General features: G+C 33.5%; 1 protein-coding gene across 1 annotated transcript in view; it reads right to left on the bottom strand.

The window, feature by feature from the left end:
- rabgap1l (RAB GTPase activating protein 1-like) overlaps positions 1-19,266 on the bottom strand; it is a 160,883-nt gene that overhangs the window by 126,286 nt on the left and 15,331 nt on the right. Inside the window, exons 4-10 of the mRNA XM_056448360.1 lie at positions 18,465-18,672; positions 15,352-15,526; positions 15,101-15,261; positions 14,815-14,925; positions 12,202-12,268; positions 8,666-8,768; positions 3,891-4,057 (exon numbers count right to left, since the gene is read on the bottom strand). Of these exons, the coding sequence (XP_056304335.1) occupies positions 3,891-4,057; positions 8,666-8,768; positions 12,202-12,268; positions 14,815-14,925; positions 15,101-15,261; positions 15,352-15,526; positions 18,465-18,672 (992 nt within the window). The remainder of the gene's footprint in view (positions 1-3,890; positions 4,058-8,665; positions 8,769-12,201; positions 12,269-14,814; positions 14,926-15,100; positions 15,262-15,351; positions 15,527-18,464; positions 18,673-19,266) is intronic.

Below are 19,266 nucleotides of genomic sequence, written 5' to 3'. Positions count from 1 at the left end.
ACACTCGTAGCAGTGCGACGTGGCTGTATGACGATCACGGGTCAAAATTATTAGACCAGTTATTAGTTATTAGATATATTTATTTATTTATATATTTATTTATATTACCTTATGTATTAATATTTTATATCAATAAAACATAAATATTTCAAATATTAATACTGCTGACATCAATATACATGCATGAATATTTAGATGTATATTTACATCATTATTTTTTTTTAATTAACTAATTAAATGAATAAATAATAAACTTCACAAACACATACAATTATTTAAAAATATTGGACAAATAATTACATATTGGTAATAAATTATTATGAATATATATTATGTATAAAATGTATTGTATTAATATACATTAAAATAAAATGTATTACCATATCCATCACAGCTTTCAAATAAATCATAATTATTTTGTACATGTAATACATACAGTTGATATCAAAATAATTATAATTTCCCAAGAAGATTTTCTTAATACAATAACATTTTTAATAACCAATTTCTAACAACTAACTTTATGTTTGCCATGATGACAGTATATAATATTTTAAGAATTAGTTTGCAAGATACTAGCAGTCAGTTTAAAGTGCAATTATATACTTAACTATGTTAATTAGGTTAACTAGTCTTAAGTAGGTTAATTAGGCAAGCCATTAAACAATAGTAATTTTGATCTGCAATCGAAGAAACTAAATCTTAAGGGGGCTAATAATATTGACCTTAAAACATATATAATTTTTTAATTAAAAACTGCTTTTATTCCATCAAAATTAAACAAAAATAACACTCTCTAAAAAAAACTAAACATTATAGGAAATGCTATGAAAATTTCCTCTCTCTAAACGAAGCATCATTCTTTATGGAGATACTTGAAAAACAATAACAGTTTTGCCTTCAACTGTAAATCAAGATGCATTACAAAAATAGGGTGACAGAAATATGAATGTGACAATTTAAGAAGAGCTGTTCCTTTAAAGAGAACATCATTCAAAGTTAGCTTCACCTTCGCTACAGCTTCAGGGAAAACAGCAAATACATAATTACACGCGTGAAACGAAAATTAAACAAGCAGTGAGAGCAACGACACCTACAAAACCAACAAAAAAAAAAAACATTTCTACCTCTCATGTTAAACTGCCGTCTGCATATTCACAACTGTACTACAGGCGAAGAATGATGTTTACAGCCGCCATAATTACACGCCAATTCCTCGTGCCTAATGAGCAGCGTAAACAAATAGGAAATAATAAAATAACGCTGAGAATGGGCTGGGTCTATCGCTAACGCCATAATATTATCTTTTAATTAGCTTTTAACTACAGCGCAGGCATTCTTTCTCTCTGCGATAAGATAACTGTGGAGGCAATCAGGCAGAGATGGAGGCTGCAAGCTCTAATTACTTGAGCATGATAATGAGCGCCGGGCCTCTTATTAAGCCACGAATTATACAAAGCCTCCATTTGCCGCTTCACAGCTTCCAGGAGTTACTGCTCGTGTTCACCCTTCACCAAAGCACACTTCCTTCCTCCAGGTTTGTATAGCTGCTAACGTGCATGCCTGACAAAATAAACTTGTGCCTAGAAAAGAGAGTTTGTCGAAGGAAAATTATAGATGACGATTAATAAAATGATTTCACTGGTGTTTCTTTTTTTAAATAATTCCTTTCTGATACAATCTTTATCTGTTTATGTTATATATACATATATATTAGATGAATATTACTTTATTTATAGACCAAATAGACAATATAGTTTTAAATACAGCTGCAAAATATATCGTTGTAGCAATTGGCACATTCGCAATACTCACATAGCAACATGTGCTATGTTAAATTGGGATTATAGTCGATTAGAGAACTTAAAACATGAAGTTTGTGGAGTCACTGCAGAGTTTAACCATAGTAGTCTATCGTGTATTTTTTAAGCCTTTTGACTGTGAGAATTTGAGGGGTTCAAACATATATAACCACTTGTAAATTTAATAATAAAAAAATTATATATACATTGAAGAACATGTAATTATACAACTTATTTTTCTATTGTCTGTACCTGAACACTGTTAGACTCCCCAGAAAACCATAATGTGCTGTTTATTTAACCTTTATCTCTGCTCTGTTTAGTTTACATCATCCCAATCAATCTTGATCAAAGATGCTCAAACTAGGGCCCGTGGGCCAAAGTTGGTCCATGGTAACCTTTGATTTGCCCTCCATCTGATCCAAGTAGAGAGAAAGAATTTTGGGAAGGGTTGGGGTTAATGCCTTTAATACACATTGTCATTTCTAATTTAACGTAACCTTTCATTGATTTGTTTTATAGCTACAGAAATTAAAAATTCAATTAAATGTTGTGAATGAACACAGTTTTTTTTAATGAACATACTGTTGCTCAACGTATAGACTACAATTCAGTAGTCCTCAGTGAGCAAATCAAGGCAAAGGCAGCTTGGCTAATGTATTCGGCATTAAACTCTATTGTGTTATAAATGGCCATTATAAAATGTAATATATATATATATATATATATATATATGTATATATATATATATATATATATATATATATATATATATATATATATATATATATATGTATATATATATATATATATATATATATATATATATATATATATATATATATATATATATATATATCATGCATTAGTTAATATGATTAAAGTAATGTTTCCTATTTGTTTTAAAATAAATAAGTGAATTATGCATGGCAACTTTGTAATTCAGTTGGATATACATATCTTCGGCCTACTGCTCTCAATCAAGTTTGGTTTTTGGCCATTTGTAAGAAAAAGTTTGGGCACCCCTAATCTAGATTAATGAATTCTTTACAAATAGAGCTATTCAAGTCATCTAGTGAAATTGTATTCATGTCGCAACATGTATCGCAGATTTTTCCAATATCATGGAGCCCTAGTTTTACAACATACAATTTTGATTGATTATATGATTTGAAAATATATAAGCAAGGACATTTTCATAGTATTCATTTATCATGGTGTTGTTATTTTGAATTTCTACAATTAAATAATAACTAATAATATTTTACATAATTAGCAATTAATATTCTAAAGTATTTGATAAAACTCTTCTAAAACAATATACATATTATTAGAAACTTAATATTTCACGACAATATTTGGGTATAAATCTACAGCATATTTAAATATAAATTTTTAAACATTCATATATAGTATCTATGCACATATGCTTTCAGAGAAAGAAAATAAAGCTGAGGAATGGCCCAGCCAATGACCTGACTTGAATCCAGTAAAAAAATACAAAATAAAGATCAGATTTGATAGACAAGACCCACAGAACCCTAAAGATTTTTACACTACGTTGAAGTCTGTGAAAAAAAAAAATTACTCCTGAGCAATTCATGAGACTTCATTCTCTATGTGAGAAGCGTCTTTAAGCTGTCATCACCAAAAAAGCGTAAGTATTAATTACATATCAAGAGTTAAGTACTTTCTCCTCGTGTCATTTCATTGTTATTACTAATAACCAATTTTTCAGATTTTTTGTTTTGTTTTATTTTTATGTTTGTATTGTTTGGGTTTTTACCAAAATCTGGTTCAATTCTATGTCAATAGCTCTTTTAGAAATATTATTCCCAGTAAAAAACATAACGTGTTCAATATTTATTTTCCCCGCTGTTTATTACTGTTACCCAGGCCTCATTACTTAACATTACCACTCCAACTGATTTAGTTTGTTAGATTTTACTGTGAAATACGTCTTCGGCAGAATCATGAAATTCCCCCAATCATTCATGCATACTGATACAGCACACATTGTCCATACAGACCTCACTGGATGTGCATCTCTGAATAATTTGTAAGTGTTCTTTTGGTTTGGGATTATACCTGTTTGAGCTTGAGGTAAAAGGTTTCACAGAAGGCCTTCCTGCTGAAATACCAGAACCTCTCATTGGCTGGATAGACCCGCACTAGAGCCTCCATGAGGAACCGAACCGGTTCCACAACCTCGGTCACCACCAGATCCACCGCCACAGTCATGTAGACCTGCTTATCTGAAGGAGGAGAAAAACTCACCGTTCACAAGACTATAAAAGCTTAATGAGTGCAGGAAAAACATTAAACAGTAATAGAGTGCAACAGTTGGGATCCTGAAGTTAAAAATCCATTCATTTTCTCCACAGGGAAAGTGATTTTTAATTTATAAACCATTAAAGTCAAACCTGCTGTGAGCTCGGAGGTTGTTAAACGAAGCTGTATGCTCATGTTGAAGCCAAATTTCAGCAAAAGAGCTTTTAGCTCTGCCCACTCCCATGATGCACTGCAGGGGTGTACCTACGTGCTTGACACATCCTAAGTGTAGCATGATAAAACTGCTAGCAAGACCTAACATTAATGTGCCATAATGCTAAAGATATGTGCTAAAATCAGATTAAAGGTGCAAGTAATGTGTTAAATCATGCTAATGCTAATGTTAACATGTAAATGATGAGGTAAATCTTGCAAACAATGTTGACAAAACATGTTAACAACATGCTATGCCTGCACATGTTAATACATTCATTGTAATTCAAGCTAACATGACCCTAAAAGATATTAGCCAAATGTTAAATCATGCTAGCATTGTGATACATCATGACTGATACATTAAATTGTAGCAACTTATTAACAATGTCATCCTAACAATATTAATGAAGCAAGCAATGCTAAATAATGCTAATAAAATATGCTAGCGGTGTACTACAAACGTGCTAAAAACATGTATGTCTTGTCAATTCATTGTTATCGTCTTAAACTGTGTAAGCAAAATGGCTTAAAAAATGCTAGGAAGTTAATCAATCATAACGAAGCTATATGCTCATTTTGAAGCCAAATTTCAAGAAAAGAGCTGCTAAAAACAGGTTAAAGATGCAAGCAATGTGTTAAATCATGCTAATGCTAATGTTAACATGCAAATGCTGAGGAATCTTGCTAGCAATGTTGACAAACATGTTGCACATGTTAATACATTCTTTGTAACTCAAGCTAACAAACCCTAAAAGATGTTAGACACATGCTAAATCATGCTAACAACGCGACACATCATGACTGATACAATAAATCGTAGCAACTTATTAATAATGTCATCCTAACAACATTAAAGAAGCAAGTAATGTTAAATCATGCTAATAAAACATGTTAGTGGTGTACTACACCTTGCTAAAAACATGTGTCTTGTCAGTTTATTATAACATGTAAGCAATCTGTTCAATTGAGCTTGAAGCATGCTACTACCATATGCTAACAATGTGTTAAATCATGTAAACGGCATATTACATTTTTGTTATAGTCTTAAACTGTGTTAGCAAAATGGCAAAAAATGCTAGGAAGGTAATCAATCACAACGAAGCTGTATGCTCATTTTGAAGCCAAATTTCAGCAAAAGAGCTGCTAAATACAGGTTAAAGACGCAAGCAATGTGTTAAATCATGCTAATGCTAATGTTATGTTATGCTTAATCTTGCTAGCAACATGCTAAAAGACCTAAAGGCTGCTAGCAAAAAGTATTACCATGTTAGCCACATAACATGTAAGCACTAAACGCATGCTAACAATGTGCTAAAAACCTGGCAGCAGCATTTTATAGACTTCCTCCGAGCAAAACGATCTTCATATGACACGTTTCATCATTTACACTGAAACTAAAGGTCAAAAAGAATGTTATTTTCAAAAATTCACCCTTTCTTTTAATCTGAAAAAAGATTTAGCATTATTCTTGCTCAGGTGAGCCCTGTAATTATGAACAAAAGCAGAGCGCTGAGTGAAACGCACCACAAATCAGTGAAATCCAGCCTGTTTTCCACTGAGGCGGTTTTATTATTTCAATTAACAGGAAACAAGGACGACAATAGTTGCAGATTTATGAGGGAATGGCTGAAAATAGATTCCAATTACGATAGAGTCGGGTCAGAAAAGGTTGCGGTGGGAAAGATGGAGTGGTAAATAACCGGTGGTGGAACTTACAAACGCACACAAAACCACCAAAACGGAGAGGGAAATAAAGCGTAGACTTGAAATGAAAACCTCAGGTTGACTCGGGTCACTGAATTAAACGCTATTTGGTTATCTGAATCTAGCAGACTGGAATTTAAATTTTAAGTAAACTCCATATAATTTGACAACAGAACATTAAGCTGCCGTTACGAGTCACACAGCTTCCGGTTTGGCCTCATACCAAATCAACAATACACATACTATGAGGATTAATGCTACTCTAGTAATTTAAGTCATTAAATAAAGAGGCCATTACTGTTCCATGTTGGACCACTCACATACATCTTGGCATTTAGTTATTTAGTTTTTTATTTATACTTAAACTCAATGTTTTTATGTCCTCAATTATACAGACGCTAAATGAAAAACACTTAAAATGCAGATGCAATTTTATTATCAGGGGTTTCTGCAGGTTTCATACAGTCAACTCTAAGACCTTTTAAGACCCTTTTAAGACCATTAAAAGCTCAATTTTAGACATGTACAGACATGTGCATGTTTTTTTTTTAAATCGTTATATTATAGGGATTTTCATGAGGAATCATATAATAATTATTTATTTATTTATTTATTTATTTTTTAATGGGAAATTTGCTATAAAATGTTTAATAGCTGTTGTGAATTGTAAGGAATTGTCCTTGCAATAAAAAACTTAAATATAAAAAATAAGTTTTTATTGAGATGGATTGTTGGTGATTGGATGGATGTCAGCCCGATTGAGTATTTACTTGGACAAAGCAAAATTAAGATCTGTTTAAAATTATTTAAGACCTACAACACAATATTTCAGTGAATTTAAGACTTTAAGGCCTAAAATGTACTTTTTGTAATTTAAGACATTTTAAGACTTAAGACCCAGCGGACACCCTGATTATTATTGTAATACTTTAGATCGTAGGTCTCAAACTGGATTCCTGGAGGGCCACAGCTCTGCACAGTTTTGCTCCAACCCTAATCAAACACAGCTGATCCAACTAATCAAAGTGTTCAAGACTCTTTTGCAAACCTGTGCAGAGCTGTGGCCCTCCAGGAATCCAGCCTATACTTCAGATGTTATTTTTGTATCACAGTCCTACTGTTTGTCAGTCATTTTATTTAATTAAACATTTCACGTTTAATCAGTTCTTTTCTTTAATATGTCTATAAAAATATATGTTTAGCTAGGGCTGGGTGATTAATCGTAATGATTAAAAGTAATCGACATTCAGAACCTATTATCAATCTAATTTTTCCAGGACAATTTTTTCAATTAATTTCTCTACAGCATGTGGAGTCACATGACCCACCCTCTGTTAAGAGCTGAGGCTGACTTGTGTGGCCACTTTGCAGCCACATCTGGTCTCAGGTCAAGTAGGACCATAGACCCATTCTTAAGCCTTACTTTTGCACTGCATTGACAATGACTGGAAGCTGCGCCAGAGATGCCTTAAGCATTTTCCATTACATTAAAATTATTATTTACATTAAAATATTTGTTTACAGAAGATGCAAGAAATAGACCGTTTAAGATATTATTTACAGGATATGCAGGAGTTATTTTATTTAGAAATGATACTGCTTATTTTCTACTTTTAATATGAAAAACACTGAAAATAATTTATTTTGTTTACAAAAGTGCAAGTTATTTATTTTCGCTTTTTTAAAGAAAAAACTGACTGTTCGATTTAGGCAATCTGTGCTTTAATTTCAGTTGTTCAATGTTGATGTTCAATAAATAATCATAGACACAGTAGTAGATAGTGTGTGTTTCCCTCAGTTATTTTAAATCAAGTAATGCACCCTTCATTCAAACATCTCTCACTTGTAATATGTGAGCATAATTACTGTTATAAAACTTATCAGTGAACTAGGAGGCCAAAAAATGTTATAAAAAAAAAATAATAACCGTTCATTAACCGTAATCATGTTTAAAAGTTTTGATTTTAGGCCAAATCATCCAGCCCTATTTTTAGCTAATTTAGTATGAAGATTAACTACATGAAAACAGCTGAAATTGAAATAAATGAATAAAAAGGTTATATTAGTTAGTGTATAAGTTTAATAAACAAATCATTATTATACATTATATGAAGATCACAACTAGTGAATTAATTGCATACATCTTAAATAAATGTACACAAGACAAATTAGATTTTTTTTAAAGTTTATGTACATTTCACTTACTATATATCATTATGTTGTTAATAAAAATGCATTAATAAAAAATATATACATCCTATATTAAAAACAATACTTGTTTAGAAGTATGATTGTATAATGTTTAACTCCAATAAATGCTGTATAGAATTCATATCTTGTAATTAAGTATAGATATTAATAATACACCATATATTTTTATTTGATATATAAAGAATAGAAAATTAAATGCTCAACTAGACACACAACCATACATTAATGACTTTAACATTACACTTGTTATAAAGCTGAGCTGAAAGTGAATGAAAAGTGTACTTCTGACATCGAAAGATGTGACATTTTAGGAAAGGTCTCCTGGAATAGCAAGCCAGCTGAAAACTGCTAGTCATGCGAGAACAAAAATAGACAGCAGACAAAGTGTGAAAACTGTAAACTGATGAAGAATTGAGTGGGAGTGTTCTGGTGTTTCAGAGGACCATGTTTTAGCTCTTTACCTTTCGGCGTGTCCTCGTTCAGTGGCTGGAAAGCAGGAGTGTTAGGATTCCAAATGCCCGTGATCACATACGCCTTCCCATCTGCATTTTTACCCATAGACTCCTTCAAACATGAACACACGCAGGGAATGATCAGTCTCTTACATAATGATTTATAGAAATGTTCAGAATTACAATATAGGAAACGAAATATACATTTTAGATTTTGAAATTATGTACAAATGTTATTAGTAATTATTAAAGTACCATTTAATTATACAAAAAGTGAAACACTGTACAATGACAAACAAAGACATGCATGAATGAACAAGCTTTTGTTTAAATATTAATTTTGTAGAACTATAATCTATATAAAATTTATATAAAATGTCATAAATTTTTCATTTACACTGTAAAAATATCTGTTAATTAACAGCTTTCGAATGGTGTGTTTTCCGTTTATTTATGGTTGTGAATTGCATTATGGGATGTTGATCTCAGCTCTGTTGAATTCTTATGTTGAAAATTCAACTCTACTGTTTAACAAAGTGACTTTTATTGAGGTTTTAGCAGTCTGAAATAAAATAATATATAATAAATAATATATAGAGAAATAAGTCAATGTACTGGCATCTTATTACAAGTTTTTTTGCAGCATAATATACAACACCAACCCCGAGAATATCACTTTAAACTGTTAATTTATGGATATTTTTTCAGCGAAATGCACATAGCTGGAAAAATTACATCAAATAAAATTTATATTTGTTATATCGTTTAGTATGTTTAAATGAATTAAAATCATTTAAATATGTATATATATGTATATAAATAACATATTCGATAAATTATTTTGTATTCATCCACAGGTGTAATTAAAAATAATAATTTATAATTAGGTAAAATAGAAACTTCATAAATGCAACATGCAGATACACACAAAAATATCAATTAAACAATATTTTTCAAAACTTTACACAATATATTATCTAATATACGCAAAAACAAATATCTTAACATTGTCTTTGTCATTTTTTTTCAAAATTCATATAATATGACATTACATTTATAAATCATGATATTACCATTAACGTTCCTTATAAGTCAACCTCTATAATTTAATCATATATTTTCTAATAAAAAGGCCAAAAAAAATCATCTAATCATATCCCATTTATCTAATTTGACACGTTTTGCTATGATTTTTAAACTAGTGTAATATTTAACTATTTTATATTTGACAGTGCACCACTGTCGCCAAAGGCTTGTTTGGTTTTGGGACTTTTGGGTCTTGTGGAGCTGTGCATGGATGCATTTGCAATTGTGTGTTTGGAATTACAGCACTGAAAATTAAACCACGCTGAAATGAATTAAACTGAAATTCAACTCTGAAAACTGGACTGACACCGTTTCATTTTACCAGAACTTCTGTTAAGCTGCTTTGACAAGATCTACATTGTAAAAGCGCTATAGAAATAAAGATGAATTGAAGAAAAATAAATAAATTAAAAATCATTTCACACAAAAATCCTCTGCAGCCCTTCCATGGCAAGAGTTTCTAATAAAAGCATTAAAAGCTTAAGATTATGAAATACAAGCATGTGAAAAACACCTGCTACCACATCGATAAACTTTTTTTTTAAAGGAACAGCTTTTATTTCTTTAGATGGGAAACAAAATTTATCAAAACTAAAATAATTTTTTTTTTTGCAATTTGATTCAAAATTAATTGCATTAAACAGTAACAGCAATTACTGAGGTTTTGTAAACCTAAACCAGCTAAACGAGTGACAAAAGAGCATTTTTACAATTTCAGGTCATTTGCTTTGGAAAAAAAAAAAGCATTTTTTAAACCTTTCAAACAGTTATAGCGCCACCTATGGACTGATGTAGTTAAAAACTTTATCATGTTGCATGTTCTCACCAAGTGGCAAACTCACACTTTCCCTCGCAATACGCAAGTAACTGAAACTGCAATTCATCGAAATTGCAGTCCTGGCTCCATAATAGAGCAGATTTCTATTGACCTCATTGTTAAAATGACCAATTTTACAGCAGAAAAATAGTGTTTACAGCCTGGTACAAGGAAAGATTTTGGTTCATATAGCTAACATTACCCTTATGACAACTGTGAGGGGGGTGAATTTTTGTATAACTCATCCGTTTTGTTTATAATTAAGTCTGCATAATTAGGTGCGTGGCCACTTCAGTGACAGCTAGGTCTCGCAGGTCGCCGTCATGTCATTCCAGTTGATTAGCCTCTGACCTCGGCATATACATTGTATTTTTGTTTTGTTTTATGTGGCTTTACACAGTCAATTGCCTCCATTTCCCAGGTGAGTGAAATTATATACATCTCTATAAATGTATTCATTATATTTAAGATTATCATTTATAATTTTTTTTAGACCTGTAATGCACTCCAGAATCTGACAGATTGATTAGCTGTCATCTGTCATCTGAAATGTTGTCAAATGTGTTTTGCCTGGATTTCATAAATAGCATTTACAAAAATTCCTCCTGTAGAAAAACATCATAAGAACAATGTTTAGTGGCTCAATGTGTTACAAAAGTCTTTTTAACAGACTAAACACTTTATTGATATAGTGTACCACCAAGCACAAGTGATCAGAACACAAACGAGTCACAAGTAATGAAGTATTAAGCGTTTCTCCCAAAGAAAAACCCGTCTAAGCAAAATGCTAGCAGGCGTCTGTAGCTTCGCTCCCGCTCAGCCTCTATTGCCCTTATTTGGTTACCCCTGGTTGGAGCGATGGCACACGCAAACAAAAACATTGGCACCAGTTAGCCCACTTGCAGCTTCATTTGCGCTCTTCAGAAACCTATGAGTGACGTCAGATACTACGTCCATATCTTTTACAGTCTATGGTAACACCTTATTTCATGAAGATCAGACTTTTTGTTTAGCATTTATAGGCTTTTGGATATATTTGCCCACACCCATTTGGTAAACGACCCTATTATGCCAAATGTTCAAATGCAAAAATAAATAAATATACACATTAATCTAAGCAGTCTAGAGATTAGCTTTTAATGGTGAAAAACCAAATAGTTTGGTTTGGATGATCACTTTACCTGCAGAATGGTAATTTTCTGAAATTACTAAAAATATAGTTGTTTAGCTCCTAAACTCTTTCTAAAAGAACTGGTTTGCGATTTAACCATTATTGTTTTAATCTCTTGAGAGCTATAAATAATGAAAAATGCTGTTGAAAGCATTAAAAAGACCCATACAAAAATAAATTTCAACATTAAGCCTTGTAGGATTCAGCAGTCTCCGTGAACTCTCCACTTGATTGAACTGCTAATTGTTTTTCGGTCTTGATGTGCAAAAACTGTTACAGCATCACTAGCTCAAGGGCTAATGTGAAATCTGTGCTTTATAATGAATAATAAAAGTCCACATTTCCATTAAGTGTTTCTAAAATCGGCAGCAGAATAGTGATTAAAATGAGTGAGGGTATACGCAATTGTTGTTTAATGAGTTGTTCTTATTAAGAATCCTGGGTGAAACTCAAGAAAGAAAAATGTCTGACCATATCGAGGAGATGCATGTCACTGTTGCGCACTTTCTGACCAGGACTGAGCAGCATCCCGAAGCACCTGCAAAACAAAAGCCAGTGGTTCATATAGTGTAATATTCTGTGTGTCAGCTGCTATATTGTGTAATATGCTACATGAAAGAGCAGCAATAGTCAATGAATCAAACAGAAACATTCGGTGCATTATTAACGTACATACATTATATTTACACATGTATATGACTGAACTAAACATAAACTCATAGGAGCTTTCTGTGAGGTTTATTAAGTGTCTGTGATGGGGGTCAATTTACACAGGAAGACCATCTTTATTGGGACTACAGCGACATCATGTGGTTGCACAAGGAATCATATTTTGACATTTCAACGAGAGTAGTCAACATTTGAACGGGTTAAAAAGTTTCTCAAAATTGTCCTAAGACAAGAATGGGTGTTGTTAAATAGTTTTAGGACAACTTTGATGAAAGGTTTTGATCCACTTCAAATGTTAACTACATAGATATCCATTTATTGAATACTGCATTTACTGTATGTCAGTGTGTATATGGTTATGGTTATGTAACTTTATATTATATACAGAGTTCCCACTCTTTCATGGACACCAAATTCAAGGACTTTCAAGTACTTCTTAAATCACTCATAATTTTATATCGAGTACATTGGTAACACTTTATTTTGATGGTCCCCATTGCACATTTTGTTGACTAAACACTGTAGACGGTCTGCTTAATGTCTGTTGATACTGCTCCTTTGCAAACTTTGCAAGTACATGTCCACTTACACTAACCCTAACCCCAACCTAAGAGTCTACTTATAATCTGATCAGAATTAGTTGGCATGTAGAAGCAATGCAATGCAACTTAAACTCAACAAAATGCATTAAAGGGACCATCAAAATAAAGTGATACCTGCTCATGAATTCACACCCCTGCATTTATAACACCACCCCCAGCGCCAAGAAAGTCCTTCCTGTACTTAACATTTCACTCACACTTATTATTTACATTAAAAACGCTGTTTTGAATGTGTCATTTTCAAAAATACTGTCCGTTTTAAACAGTGTTCAAGAAATTGAATTCAATACCGTTAATATTCAAATACAGTTTGTTATCAGACAGATTATTTGTCATAGTTCTCGTATAAGAATTCAATGTAAGATTTTAAAGAGCCCCTGTTATGCATTAAAAAGGTCATATTTTGGTTTTGGGGGTCTCCAACAACAGGCTGGTATGCAACTTTCATTGTATTAATATATGCATTTATCTTTACCTAATTATCCCAGCCACTCCCGTATGAATCGTTCAGCGATTCATCTGTTCCCAAACCCCTCCTTAGCACGATGCTAAACAGCACTGATTGGTCAGATGACCCAGTCTGTTGTGATTGGTCGACTGCATTCAGCGTGAGACAGAGAGAAATACCCACCACGGCTTATTAACATTGTTGATCAACAATGTTATCAACATATGTGTGAGCCCAATGCAGGAGTGCATTAAAGCAATGCAGTCAAACCCCAGCATCTTGCTCCATTCCTAACCATGAAACACATTCAGTAATAATCCACACAGCGGCAAAAGTTGAACTATTTTGAAACTTGACAGCTGATGGTGGCCATAGCAACAACAAACTGCAGAGGATCACGAGCTCACAAACGCATTTAAATCCGTAAAGAAAGTGTCATGCGTAGCGTAGATACATTATAAGCCGTGTGGAGCGGTTACAAGTAACAAACACAATTAAATACATAATTTGCAAGCTAGAGAAAACAAGTAGGCAACCATTTTAGTCACCCTTACTTACACTTGTGAACTGAAGGAAGAAACCGGCCCATGAACTGTGTACTGATAAAGTTCCTGTCAAGCTCTGACAGTCCCATACATCAATAGTCTTTTCTGATCCTTCCTTTAGCAAACGGCCGACAAATCCCATGTGGCAGAGTAGATTATTGCATTAATCACCAGAACACACCCACACACACCCGCACTCTGCCAGCGTTGGAAAGGCACAGTCACATTTTACCGGCACTTCATATTTGGTATTGTTTTATGTCAATACGAACAGACAAAAGATACGGACGAACGACAAATTATTTAAACAACACTGAGTCTAATCTTTTATTTTTAAAAAATCAATATTTTTAAACAAGGTGCACTTTCAGATTTAAACCTCAGCTTGATGTTTTCATTCACGTAGAGCTGTGTTGCACACTGCATGGAAGGTCATTTTCAAAAACCCATAATAGGGGCTCTGTAAATGAAGTATTTCTTAGTTTTTCCATTCAGTTTTTGACAGCAGCACAGTACAATGGTTGAAGTTACACTATAAACTTTAAATTCAAGCACTTTCAATGACCTATGTTCATTTTTAAGTACTTTCCAAGCCTTGAGTTCACATGTCTGAAGTACTTTCAAGAAGCATGGGAACCCTGTATATAGAAATAGAACATGTTACCTGCTAATTCAGTAATGTTTCTGATTCATCATTTAAATCTAAACCTTTTTAATTAATTTTTCTTAAAGTTTAGCCATTATAACACAAAATCCAGTTCTGAAAAGCAACAAAAGGTATGAATTTGTGTCATTCTGGAAGCCACTTCTCATAACCCACCGCTCTATGACCAGCTCCTTATTGGTTAGCTGCTGGACGACCACAGACACTTTCTTCTGTACGCCCTGCCGCAGCTTGAAGTAATATTTATCTCTGTCTTTGGGAACTGGACTACAAGTTGAAAGAAGAAAACAAAAATAAAAAGAACAGTCACTCACATTTGGTTGGCCAGAAATTTAAATAAAGCAACAGTTTAGCGCATAGCCAACGGTTAAAACCTAACAGTGCCCTGAAAGCATGAGACAAAAGGAGAAACAAGCTTTTTCAGAAGCAAGTAAAGAGTGACCTGAAGTTTCCTTTCCCATCATCTTCTCTCACTTCTAGAGAAACGCTGAAAGTGAAAACGTCGCTGTCAGGGGAAAGTGGCAACGGCGAGTCTCGCATCTCTGTGGCAGCTTTTGCCGAACGCTTAAAGGCCGTAGAGAAGCTGTAGAGGATGCGGCTAACCTAAAAATATATATTTTAAAAAAAGGAAAGGAGGGATTGGGTTTAATGTTGGTTTCAAGAGTGTACTTTTAATAAAGAGATGAAACTCACCGCCTCTTTGATATGGCAGGAAAAGACGTGAATCTGAAAGTCCTCAGAGCTGCGGTAGCTCTCGGTGAAAGAAAAGCAGTCGCTCTCAACAGATCCCTCGCATCCTCGTGCGCAAAACAACACCTTATAGATGGGAAAAGACGCTATTTCTGTTCCGCTGGCCTGGTCCACGATCCTGGAATCATTTAAAACATAACAGACCTTTTTAACTAAAACTGTGTGCGAGCCAGAGTTTCCAGGTACCAGCAAAGGTTGCACATTTAACTTGAAATAGCACATAAAGCAAAAAAATTATATGTATTGAATTTTTTGCATACAAAAATACATTTATACAAGGATCTCCATAAAGCGATCTTCCACAAACATACTGTCCAAGATTACTACATTCATTCATTTTCTTTTCGGCTTAGTCCCTTTATTAATCCGGGGTCGCCACAGCGGAATGAACCGCCAACTTATCCAGCACAGGTTTTACGCAGCGGATGCCCTTCCAGCTGCAACCCATCTCACACACACTACCTGACAAAAGTCTTGTCGCCTATCCAAGTTTTAGGAAAAACAAATAATAACTTGACTTCTAGTTGATCATTTGGTGTCAGAAGTGCCTTATATGAAAGGCAAAGTCCTCTAGATTACGCTTATTTTACTAAAATAAAATATGATCTTGCCTTGAGTTTTAATTATTTAATTAGGACAGTAAGGTCTGACTTTGCTTAGACAAAAGTCTCGTCACTTAACAGAAATAATGTACAGTGAAGAATATAAATTCATGGTGCAGTGGAAAAATAATTAATATTGTGGATGACTCCCATGAGCTTGGAAGACTGCATCCATACATCTCTGTATAACTTATTAAAGTCATCTGGAATGGCAAAGAAAGCATTCTTGCAGGACTCGCAGTTCATCAAGATTCTTTTGGATTCATCTTCAATGCCTCCTCCATCTTACCCCAGACATGCTCAATAATATTCATATCTGGTGACTGGGCTGGCCAATCCTAGAATACCTTGACCTTCTTTGCTTTCAGGAACTTTGACATGGGAGCTTAAGTATGAGGAGCATTATCCTGCTGAAGAATTTGCCTTCTTCTGTGGTTTGTAATGTGATGGGAAGTACAAATGTCTTGATATCTCAGGCTGTTGATGTTGCCATCCACTCTGCAGATCTCTTGCACCCCCTATACTGAATGTAACCCCAAACCATGATTTTTCCTTCACAAAACTTGATTTCTATGAGAATACTGGGTCAATGAGGGTTCCAACAGGTCCTCTGCAGTATTTGTGATGATTGGGACACAGTTTAACAGATGATTAATTTGAAAAATCTACCTTCTGCCACTTTTCCAAATGATCAACTAGCAGTCAAGTTATTATTTGTTGCACATACAACTGGGATCAACGACAAGACTTCTGTCAGGTAGTGTATATGTGATGCAAAAAAAAAGAACATTCTGGATGCATCTGGCCAAAAAACAAGCTAAACCATTTATTAATGTTAATTATTTTAACATTAAATAATGTAAGTCACTAACTTGAATTAGATTGATAAATTAAAAAAATAAAGTCAATAAAATAAGCACATTTTATTGAAGTAAAATTTTACTGACAGTTAATGAGTCAGGAGGCATCATTTTACCAGCGTTGCAATGACAGCACAGTAGTGATACTGCAAGCAGCAGGAAAACGTTTACCACATAGAAATGTCCTGTAGTCACATTATAGTGATAGATTTGCTTTTCCGGTATACATGAGGAAACATTCAAAATCTTTTTCAACATTTAGTATAGTTTCTGTACTAATGTGAATAATATATGGGTTTATTTCTTATTAACATTTTTCACAGCATCCCATTTTTGTACTTATTTTTATTATTTATAGTACAATTTATTTTTTTTTGAGATTTACATGTGTGAAATGTACTACTCATACTTGTATGAAAGTTAAATGTAGTGCTTTAACAAATTCAAATGCAAAAAAAATGTCATTTAGAGCTATTAGAATATTCACATGAGCTATTTTCGAGGTTACTAAAAAAGACAGAGCAAGATGTTTAACCTGAGGTTACACCACAGTTCCTAAAAAAAAAAAAGAAAGAAGAAGAAAAGAGAGAGAGAGAGCGCTCAGGGTAAGAAACCAGAAGTGCTACATCTAATTCACAAACCTGAAATAAGAGCTAAAAGCAGCTTAAACAACAGCTGTGTCTGACAGTTATGAAGATCAAGTCACATCTCAAAAAGTCACATTTTACACTTCTGACGCAGAGTGTGATTTGCCTCAATGGTGAGAAAGATAAACGAAAGCCTTTGAGGATTCAGGCGAAAAGTGCAAAACCAACACATTTTTTTGAGATGCATCTGACGTAAGTGTGATCTGTGATCCAGAAATGAAAATAAATCTGCTAATAAAAATACAAATACTGATTTATAGAATACTAATTTTATATAATTTAGATTATAGTAAATTTAAAAATATAATTTGCCATGAAACAAAAATGTTTAAAATAAAATTTGGTCGGCGCCAATAGCCTCGTGGTTAAGTGTGCTGACATATAGCACCATGGTGCTCATGGCGACCCGAGTTAGATTCCCAGCTCGAGGTCCTTTGCCAACCCTTCCCCTCTCTCTGCTCCCAATACTTTCCTGTCTGCAACCTCTACTGTCCTTTCCAAATAAAGGTGAAAAACCCCTAAAAATTAATTATAAAAAAATTAATTAATTAAATTTGAAATAAATTACATCTGTAAAAATAAATGTATCTGCAAAAAAGAGAAAATTATACAATGATGACTACAAAGGGACTACCCTGAAGGAAAATGAATGAATGAATATTTAAAAAGTTTTAAAAATGTTAAATTTACATGTATTTGAATGCATTTTGTAAGTTAAAATGTTTCAAATTTAAACTATGCATAACACAACAATTTTTAATTTTATATTCTAGCAGTCAAATCTAGTCATCTAGTCTAGTCAGTTCAAACGATTTTTATGCATCAAGTCATTAAAATGTGTAAATCAAGTTTTTTTTTTTTTTTTTTTGAAGATAACGACATAAAACACTACATGAAATAACTGTGCACCTGTGGACCTTATACATTATTTTTGACAAATGACTGACCGCACACAGCCGTCGTGGCCGTTGGGCACATGGAGGATGACGGGGATGGGAATGGCACTCTCTGCCCTCAAGGTAGCCATGGCTTTCTGAGCCTCCATCTCACTGCGTGGAGCCTTCACCCAGGTGCAGCCCAGATAGGACAGTTTACTGAACTGAACACTCTCTTCCTCTGGGACGGTCGGACTCTCCAGCACTGCTGATGAGGATTCTGCTGAGACAGATAATGAAGTGTTAACTAGAGCTAAGTAAATAATCTAAATGAAATCACAATCCTGCAATTGTCATGCACATCTTGTGAGGAAAGCACGGTTGTGTGTTCAGTAGTAAATCTCCTCCAAAAGGCCAGAGGACACTTTTACAAGGAAATTCCAAACAGAAATGAAAAAGAAACCCAGGTAATCCCCATATTGTTACATTATAAATAGAAGTTTTTGCCATTTTTTGTGTCTTTGTTTCAGGCAGCAACATCCTGCTCTCCCTCGTGAAGCCAATACGAAAGTAACTGAAACTGCAATTCATCGACTCGCCCTTGGGGGTCGGCTCCATAAACTCCAGATGTTCACTGACTAGCTTCTTTTGCGTTCTATGGGTGACGTCACGGATACTACATTCATATCTTTTACAGTCTATGGTTTGATCCTATTCATGCACTTTTGAATCAACATGAACACTATATGTCAGATAGTTGCATATACCGCAATGGTTTCTACTTGAATTTAGTTAAAAAATTAACTAATAAAAAAAAAAAATAATTATAATTATAATAATAATAATAATAATAATAATAATAGTAATAATAAAG

This window comes from Danio aesculapii, chromosome 22, assembly GCF_903798145.1.
Source record: "Danio aesculapii chromosome 22, fDanAes4.1, whole genome shotgun sequence".
Taxonomy (NCBI): domain Eukaryota; kingdom Metazoa; phylum Chordata; class Actinopteri; order Cypriniformes; family Danionidae; genus Danio; species Danio aesculapii.
This window is presented reverse-complemented; position numbering and strand designations above follow the sequence as displayed.